This window comes from Sodiomyces alkalinus (assembly GCF_003711515.1).
Source record: "Sodiomyces alkalinus F11 unplaced genomic scaffold SODALscaffold_3, whole genome shotgun sequence".
Taxonomy (NCBI): domain Eukaryota; kingdom Fungi; phylum Ascomycota; class Sordariomycetes; order Glomerellales; family Plectosphaerellaceae; genus Sodiomyces; species Sodiomyces alkalinus.
This window is the reverse complement of record NW_021167081.1, coordinates 622,802-631,062: the sequence shown is the minus strand read 5'-3', so window position 1 is coordinate 631,062 and position 8,261 is coordinate 622,802. Positions and strand designations below refer to the sequence as shown.

At 58.7% G+C, this 8,261-nt stretch overlaps 6 protein-coding genes across 6 annotated transcripts; 2 read left to right on the top strand and 4 right to left on the bottom strand.

Annotated features, from left to right (window-relative positions):
• Positions 1–484, top strand: SODALDRAFT_135128 (hypothetical protein). The gene has a single exon (XM_028606742.1). The coding sequence runs from the start codon at positions 151–153 to the stop codon at positions 430–432; it is 282 nt and encodes a 93-aa protein (XP_028467474.1). The 5' UTR covers positions 1–150; the 3' UTR covers positions 433–484.
• Positions 437–1,974, bottom strand: SODALDRAFT_331774 (hypothetical protein). The gene has a single exon (XM_028611540.1). It carries the CDS (start codon positions 1,772–1,774, stop codon positions 536–538), a length of 1,239 nt encoding a protein of 412 aa, XP_028467473.1. The 5' UTR covers positions 1,775–1,974; the 3' UTR covers positions 437–535.
• Positions 1,975–2,862: 888 nt separating this feature from the next.
• Positions 2,863–4,300, bottom strand: SODALDRAFT_273505 (DUF605-domain-containing protein; the record flags this gene model as incomplete). Its single annotated transcript, XM_028607907.1, has 4 exons — positions 2,863–3,751; positions 3,809–3,936; positions 4,026–4,126; positions 4,198–4,300. The coding sequence occupies 4 exons, from the start codon at positions 4,298–4,300 to the stop codon at positions 2,863–2,865; spliced, it is 1,221 nt and encodes a 406-aa protein (XP_028467472.1).
• Positions 4,301–4,334: 34 nt separating this feature from the next.
• SODALDRAFT_358075 (hypothetical protein) lies at positions 4,335–4,850 on the bottom strand (the record flags this gene model as incomplete). Its single annotated transcript, XM_028614063.1, has 3 exons — positions 4,335–4,538; positions 4,658–4,782; positions 4,823–4,850. The coding sequence occupies 3 exons, from the start codon at positions 4,848–4,850 to the stop codon at positions 4,335–4,337; spliced, it is 357 nt and encodes a 118-aa protein (XP_028467471.1).
• On the top strand, positions 4,766–6,798 carry SODALDRAFT_331772 (thioredoxin-domain-containing protein). The gene is made up of 2 exons (XM_028611539.1): positions 4,766–5,080; positions 5,185–6,798. Exons 1-2 carry the CDS (start codon positions 4,931–4,933, stop codon positions 6,568–6,570), a joined length of 1,536 nt encoding a protein of 511 aa, XP_028467470.1. The 5' UTR covers positions 4,766–4,930; the 3' UTR covers positions 6,571–6,798.
• Positions 6,778–7,667, bottom strand: SODALDRAFT_309115 (exoribonuclease family protein; the record flags this gene model as incomplete). Its single annotated transcript, XM_028609099.1, has 2 exons — positions 6,778–7,294; positions 7,375–7,667. The coding sequence occupies 2 exons, from the start codon at positions 7,665–7,667 to the stop codon at positions 6,778–6,780; spliced, it is 810 nt and encodes a 269-aa protein (XP_028467469.1).
• Between the last annotated feature and the right edge of the window lie 594 nt (positions 7,668–8,261).

The following is an 8,261-nucleotide window of genomic DNA, read 5'->3' as shown; positions in this document are numbered from 1 at the left end:
GGATCTTGGATGCAGATTCCCGCTGTCGTGACACCCCTAGTTCGAGACGGTCGTTGGGTCTTTAGGGTGGCTTGCCGATATGCCGTCTGATGGTGACGAGTATGAAGATCGCCGTGCCACAGCGAAGCAGCAGAGGATAGCTATCTACACATGCACCTTTCTACCTTTTACGACTCGTTCAGATGGGACCCGTCCGTACATCTGATTTGTATCGTCGTCGTTTGTTGGTTTCGAGTACGTCTTGTGTGTCCCTCTTGTTGTGATCCTTTCCACACCAACATTGGGCAAATGGCTCTGTGTTCCATCTCCCTATATACACATTGGCTAACATGGCACTCGGCTATCTATTTCGATATTGAGTTGCAAATGGCCACGTCGAGTCCCGACGGTCAGGGCACAGTTTCGCAGAGAGGAACGACGAATAAAGAATGAAGGATGCACGCCAATACCAAATCATCACCATCATCGTCATCATCATCACCACCACCACCACCGCCACCATCATTGCTTTAATGGGTGTTGATATCCCCCGCCTTTACGGCAAACCTAACCTCTGACGAGCAAACGTCGACCTGACCCCGTCTTCATCCGAATCCGCAACACCCACACTATCCCTCCGACCACCTTCCGTTGCGATCCGGCCCAGGCCCCTCAACTGCCCCTCAAGCTCTTCCTCGTGCGCGACACTGACCTCCGTGGTCCGCACAACGAGTACGCGGTCCTCGGGGACCTGCCCCTGCTCGAATACGCAGCCTCGCGCCGCTGTGCCCGAATATGAATACGCCGCCGTCTCACTCTCGACCTCAGACACCTCCCCCTTGCCGGCGCGCTGCTGCGTCGGCGTGAAGCGCCTAGCGAAAGCATTCCGTCGTCGATGGGACGAACAGTGGACGTCGTCAGGAGGAAGGGGCGGACCCGCCGAATCAAAGGCAGTACTCGGGGTCCTCCTCCGGCTCTTGTCGTCGTCATTGTCATCGTCGTCGTCGTCGTCGTCGTCGTCGTCATCGTCGTGGCGACGACCGGCCGCACCGGAACCGCCCCGAGAGTGCGTGACATTGATGAGCTCGTTGAGGATACGAAACTCCAGCTTGAGCTTGACAGAGTAGACCATCCCCTTGTAGGCCGTCTGGATCTGGTACAGCCCCACGTACTCGAGGCCGAGGATCGTGACGTCGAGGAGTATGACGACGACGTGGACGGCGAAGAGGCGACGGAGCAGCCGGCTGCGGGCCGACGCGCGGTGCAGGACCGAGTCCGTGTCGCGACAACAAAAAAAGCGCCGTATGGCGACGATGTAGAAGCCCGAAATGGTCGTCTCCTGCACGAAGAAGACGGTGACCTGGACCTTCTCGGCGATGGAGTACGGTCGGTAGAACCGGCTCGGGCCTTCGGAGGCGTTGGCGCCGAAGATCATGACGGCGAGGACCGAGTGCAGGACCGCGCCGTTGACGATGATCATGGCCAGGAGGAAGCGGAGGTGGCGGCGGTTCCGGTTGAGGAGGTGCAGGCGTGAGTAGAGGACGAGGGACTGCCCGGTCACGGTGCAGGACCAGCCGATGACGATCAGCGTGACGTGCACGTAGACGGCGGCGGCCGGTTTGGCGCCGAGCCCTAGGAGGAGGAAGCCGATGGAGTAGGGGAGGATCCCCCAGGTGGCGACGCAGAAGCTCCAGAAGTAGAGGCCGCTGCGCTTTTTGAAGGTCGTGAAGATGATGCAGGTGAGCTCGAGGACGTTGTAGAGCGCGATGGAGAGGAAGGCGACCAGGGCCAGCATGGATCGGGCATCCGAGCCTGACGATACCACTCCGGTGTTGTAATGGAACATGCCGGAGTGTTCGACCGCTGGCGGACGAGCCGTATCTGTTAATTCTCTTGTGCCGAGCATTTTTACCCTGGTTGCACTCGGCGTGTAGAAATGCGGTTCGACATTCAGGTTCCCATGGACCGGACAGCTTTTTAGATTGACCTCTTTATTATTGTGCGTATAGAGAGAGAGAGAGAGAGAGAGAGAGAGAGAGAGAGAGAGAGAGAGAGAGAGAGAGAGAGAGACAGAGACACACAGTGAGAGAGAGAGAGAGACAGAGACACACAGTGAGAGAGAGAGAGAGACAGAGACACACAGAGAGAGAGTGAAGGGGTGTGTGGCAGCTGTCCTTTGCCTCGCATTGTTCTCCCCATGGTCCCCTGATAGAAAGTCGACGACCGAAACCGACGACCGAAACCGACGGTTGAACTCTACTTGAATTCCCAGGGGCCCTCGGGGTTGGTCGCATGTCGATCAGGGGCGGTGGTTGAGATGGCTTGACATGACGTTTCTCCAGTTTTTCGACTTGACATCAGAAAGGTTCAGGGCCGGTCCATGCCAAAGCCTTCGGTGTAACCCGTCAAGGGACTGCCCTGACTTTGCGTCGGAGTTAAGTCTTCGGCCAACCTGTCGACCATTCCACGAGTCAGTGTGCAGCCAGATGCGAGCATGAAGAGCCGGGATGGAACTCGACCATTCCCCCGCGTTCCGAGTCATGCGTCGAGGGGAGAGCGATGAGCCAAACTATCCCCAAGGAATTCTGTATGAATATGAGCAGACCAGGTAGGACGACTTGACGAGCCCAGGTCACACTATTAGGATCGGCGAGGGAGAGCAAGAGATCCTTGCAAACAATCGAAAATATCCGGGAGATAAATCACGACCAGGAATCTCGGCTTGGAATTAATAGTAAAGACATGGGGGGGGGGATTTTGTTTTCTTCCACTTCTACTCTCTCTAAGAGAAACCACGCAGCAATGTTGGCCATGAAAATAAATAAGAAGAAAAAATGTTGGGACGTCATCCTGGATTCCCAGCATACATCAGAGAATGGCCGGCTATGGCCGCGCACCAAGTGCCGTCAACGCAGCGCGAAGCTCCTTGATAGCAGTGGGGACGTCCTCGAAATTCAGAGCCGAGATGGCAAACCGCGCATGCTTGGTAGCCCCCGGTATATCGCCCTCGACCGTCGAAAAGGCGTCGGCGGGAGCCGTGACGGGGATGTGCTGAATCGCTGGCGGAAGTACGTGGACTTGCGGCGTAAGCTGGGACTGGGGCTGGGGCTGAGACGGAGCCGGAGGCGGCGGTGGTGCCTGTTGGTAATAGCCTGAAGTCGGTGGAGGAGCTGTCGCCGCGCCGGAAGAAGGGGGCGGAGGTTGATTCCACGGGGAGTTTAACCTGGAGACTGGTGACGGGGCTGAAGGGACGCTGGGGAGGTGGATGTCGCTTGCAGCGGTTTGGCTTACGGGAGACGGTGCAAACGGCACGGTGGGCGGGAAGTAGCCGGGAGATGCGGTGGGGACCGTGCCGAGGTCGGCTGGACCGGGTGCGCTGGGACTGGGTTGGGTAGGTGACTTGGCCGGGGGTGTTGGTACGCTGGCGTAGGCAGCGGCAGCGGAAGGGGTTTTGTTCGTGTAAAACTCGGTATCCGGATCGTCCTCCACCGTGGCAGGCTTAGCCGTGGCTCCTCGTGAGGTTCCTGCCCCATCCAGCACCCGAACATCGGGATCGTTGGGATCGAGAGTCGGTAGATCGGTATCGGCTTCGGCCTCTTGTTGCTTCGGGTTCGACTCGTTGGGGTCCTTCCCTTCCCGGATGGCCTTGAGTATCCGAGCCGCATTCCACTTGGCGTATTTGATCTTCTTCTGCGCTTCGACGTCGGGTTGGCCCCAGATGTTCAGGAGTTGGAAGAAAGTCGCCGCGGCGTCGAAGGTGTCGGCGGTTTGTCTAGAAGGATTTAGATGCGAAGATAGGCCAGACGGCGGAACTTCAAAGTAGCCCTACCTTGACACCTTGTTCGCCTTGAGCACCCTCTCGGCCCTGGAAAAAGTGTGCTGAGCGAATTCCTCCACGACAGCCTGACCGACAGCATCATCTGTAATGGCTTCATCGGCCGCATGCTCGGCTTTTGTCTAGTGCAGAGGCAGAGACGTACGAGTCAGCCTCTCATTCCTCCGAGGGGAAAGAAGAGAATATTTCAGGGGGGTTTATAGTCGCATACTTGTTCCAGGCGGTCCATCAAGTTTGTGGTATAGTTGAGGCTCTCCTCGTCCGTAGTGTGCAGCTGCTTGGAGAGGATCTGGTTGACGACCCAGTACTCGCCTGTTTCAGAGGGGATCTTAGATCTCGCGGATACGCGACGGAAGGGGAATATCCAATGGAAGAAAACATACACCAGTAGGTGACTGCGGGCTTCACCTCGCGCAACTGGTTGGCGCGATTGATGAACCGAGTGATGTCTGCGTGGCGCAGACTGGCGGGGACGGGTTCGGCCATGATGGATTCCTAGTGATAGTCTCTTCTATCGGGTTTAAAATCTCTCGTTCTTTTCTTCTTTCTGTAGAGCCCTGGTCTTCTGCTCCTTGTATTGTGTCGGGAAAGTGGTGGTGCCAACTAGAGACGTGGGATATGGAATAGGAACAGGAACAGGAACAGGAACAGGGAATTGCGCAACAGGTCTCCAGTCGACAGAGGGGCCCTCGGCTTCCTCCCCGCAGTGGGTTGTGGGCTGTGGCTGTGGCTGTGTCTGTGGCTGTGCTAGAGTCGAACCTCAAGCTAAGGTAAGTACCGAAGCTAAGGTACCTAAGGTACCTTAGGATGTGGCTCAAGCTGGTGTGGGGTAAGGTCTTGTACCAAGGTACAATGCATGCACTTCCCCGCGTCATTGTCCAATACCTCAGGTACCAGGGCATCGACTTCGTGTATCTTCGGGGTTCCGAAGCCTTCCTCGACAAAACATACCACGCTGGCCTCTTTGCCTCACTGCAGCAACTCCAACTCTCACCACCACCAACCAACCCGACCACAGATTTATGGGCCGGCCCATGCCTGGGGTTTCCCTCGACTCTTTTCTTCTACTTTTAATTCAAGCCTTGTCTTTTTAATTGACGACTCACGACTTACACCATGCATCATCAGAACATCTGGGCCACGGGCCTCGTTGCCCTTGCTGCTCTCCCCGGCGCCTTCGCTGGACTGTACCCTAAGAGCTCGCCAGTCCTGCAAGTCGATGGTAAGAACTATGACCGTCTGATTGCCAAGTCCAACTACACTTCGGTAAGTCGATTCGTCTCGCTGCGCATCACTTTCCCGTCACTCATCACTCACCACTGTCACACCCCTGGAGCTCCGCCACGCTCGCTAACCCCGCCGCCCAATAGGTTGTCGAGTTCTACGCACCTTGGTGTGGTCACTGCCAGAACCTCAAACCCGCCTACGAAAAGGCCGCCAAGAGCCTCGATGGTCTCGCCAAGGTCGCCGCCGTCAACTGCGACGACGACGCCAACAAGCCCCTCTGTGGCCAGTTCGGCATCCAGGGCTTCCCGACTCTCAAGATCGTCCGCCCCGGCGCTACGCCCGGGAAGAAGCCCGTCGTGGAGGACTACCAGGGAGCCCGCACCGCCTCGGCCATCGTCGACGCCGTCGTCGACAAGATCAATAACCACGTCAAGCGCGTAGGCGACAAGGACATGGACAGCTTCCTCGCCGACAACGCAGAAACCCCCAAGGCTCTCCTTTTCACCGAGAAGGGAACCACGTCTCCGCTGTTGCGGAGCATCGCCATCGATTTCCTCGGCGTCGTCACCGTCGGCCAGGTCCGAAACACCCAGAAGGAAGTGGTCGGGAAGTTCGGTGTCGAGAAGTTCCCCACGTTGCTCTTGCTGCCCCCTGGCGGTGCGGAACCCATCGTCTATGATGGCGAGCTGAAGAAGGACGCCATGGTCACCTTCATTTCCCAGCTCGGTGCTCCGAACCCCGACCCTCCGGTCAAGGAGGAGAAGAAGAAGTCCAAGTCGGCCAAGTCAGAATCGAAGTCGTCGTCGTCGTCGTCGTCGTCATCGTCATCGTCGTCTGCCAAGACGGAATCCAAGACGGCCACCCCCGAAGCCGCCCCCGAGGAGCCCGCCGAGGAGCCCGCGACCTCCAGCTCTCCCGTGGCCCCGGCAGCCCCGCCCATCCCCACCATCGACACGGCCGAGACGCTCCAGCAGGAGTGCCTGACCTCCAAGTCCCACACCTGCGTCCTGGCCCTCGTCCCGGCCGACGGCGGCGGCGACGACGAGGCAGAGAAGGCTCTGGCCTCCCTTGCCGACCTTGCCTTCAAGTACGCCCAAGGCCACCGCCACTTGTTCCCCTTCTTCGCCGTCCCCGCCGCCGTCAACCCGCACGCCGCGACCGTCACCAAGGCCCTGGGCCTCGAGTCGTCGTCGTCCCCCGTCGAGCTCGTCGCCGTCAACGCCCGGCGCCGCTGGTGGAGGCGTTACGAGGGCCCGCACGATCTGGTCAACATTGAGGCTTGGATCGACGCCATCCGCATGAGCGAGGGTACGAAGCACAAGCTTCCTGCCGAGCTCATCGTCGAGCCCGCGCCGGTCAAGGAGGAGGAGGAGGAGGCCAAGCCCGAGGTGAAGGAGGAGGAGGAGGCTTCGACGGAAGGTTCGACGGCCGATGCCCCTGAGCCCGAGACTGAGGCGCCTGCCGAGGAATCGACCGAGGTGGCCAAGGAAGAGGCTTCGGAGACGCCTATTGCCCACGAGGAGCTCTAAGATGTTTCAATAAGATAGGAGGAAGCAAAACTAGGCTGATTGATTTAGTATGTGTAAACTAGCAAGTGGAGCAGAAGAGGCTGGGAGAGGAACAAACCACGGGAAAAAAAAGGAGATGAGAGCACGAACTTGGTCAATATTCATCATCATTCCCATTGCCGCCTGAACCGGGGGTATCATTCGTACCAATCTTCACAATAGTCGCCCTCACATGGCCATTCCAGTATCCTCCACATTCACGCCCTTCTCCACCGCCCCCTCCGTGACCATCTTCCGTCCCTTCTCCTTGACCACCTCGTCCAGCTTCTCCCGGATCTGCTTGCACCCATCCACGGCGACGGCCAAGAGGCCCTCCATCCTCCCCAGCTGCACGCGGCTCTCGCACACCAGCACGGCGACGCGGTCGGTGGCGCCCAGGGTCGCGGCCGTGAGGAACGGCAGCTCCTGCTCCTCCTGGGTGTTGAGGTCGAGCAGCGGGTCGGCGGCGTCGTCGGCCGCGCCGTGCGAGGAGGTCGACCCGGCCGTGCAGGCGGCGATGTAGTCGGACATGGGGATGCCGGCGTCGACGAGGGCCAGGGAGGCGGCGTTGAGGAGCGCGGCGAGGAGGGAGCCGTCCTGGCTCAGCACGTGCAGGGAGATGGCGATCTGGCTGTGCGGGAAGAGGTGGGTGTGAAGGGTCGAGGCGAAGGCTTTGCTGATGGTTGCTTCCATTTCCGCGACGCGTCTGCATGTGTCCCGGTTAGCCCGGGCCGTAGAATTTTTTTTTCTTTTTTTTTTGCACCACCGCACAAAGATGAGACGTACTTGTCGTTTCTTGCCGTCTTCTTCCTGTCCACTGAACTGAACCCCGCCATGACGATGTGCGCTGTGACCGCCGCATCCCGCGTCTGCTGCGATCCTATCGCCCCGCGCCGCTGTTGGGGCTCCACCGGCCCGTTGACCGTGCACATGACCTTGGTGTGGCCCATCTCGAGGTAGCTGGATCCGTCGGCGGCAGCCTGCGTGCGCACTTGGGCGTGGAGCCGGCGGAGTTCGTTCCATCGCCGGCCGTCTACGCGCAGGAGCGCGAGGGAGTAGGTCGATGTGTCCAGAGGCATGATGGTCGGTGGACGGTGGACGGTGGACGAGACTGGGGGCGTGACACTGTTGGGAGAGACGGTTGCGGTAAGGGATGGAGGGAGAGAGATGGGCGCAAACTGCGAATCCTGGCTTGATTTTCTTGGGGTTGAAGCTCTCGGCCGAAGCAGAAAAAGATGGTGGGGTTGGCTGACAGGTGGTGCCAGTTGTTAGGAGAGAATGCACTGACCAGGAGGCTTTTCAGCCTTTGTGGGGCAGTCGGTGAATGATTGACCCGGAACCGAGCTTTCAGGTCCGTGATGAGGACGAGGATCTCGATGGGTAACTGGTGGGTTAGCCAGCAGGTTCGCGGGGTTGCGTCGTCGTCTCCGCGACCCTCGGGTTGGACTTGTCCCTGGGAGGCGTGTTTAGGTTCTGGGATGCGTGGCATTGAGGGCCCGGTAGGCGACGTGGGTCAGGGGTGTCGCTCATTGAGCGTGATTCTGGGCGATGACGAAGTGTGGTGGTTTTATTTTTATTTTTTTATCCAATTTCGAGACTTGACCGAAGGACGACACGAGGCCTGATAGCCACGACAAACTTGGAATCTACGGGTATGGAGTTCGAATACTGAG

Excerpts from the sequence above, each read along its gene's own strand:
- SODALDRAFT_331774 (XM_028611540.1), bottom strand. The coding sequence starts at position 1,774 with ATGCTGGCCCTGGTCGCCTTCCTCTCCATCGCGCTCTACAACGTCCTC.
- SODALDRAFT_135128 (XM_028606742.1), top strand. The coding sequence starts at position 151 with ATGCACCTTTCTACCTTTTACGACTCGTTCAGATGGGACCCGTCCGTA.
- SODALDRAFT_331772 (XM_028611539.1), top strand. The coding sequence starts at position 4,931 with ATGCATCATCAGAACATCTGGGCCACGGGCCTCGTTGCCCTTGCTGCT. Across the intron at positions 5,081-5,184 it reads CCAAGTCCAACTACACTTCG|GTTGTCGAGTTCTACGCACC; the intron begins GTAAGTCGATTC and ends GCCGCCCAATAG.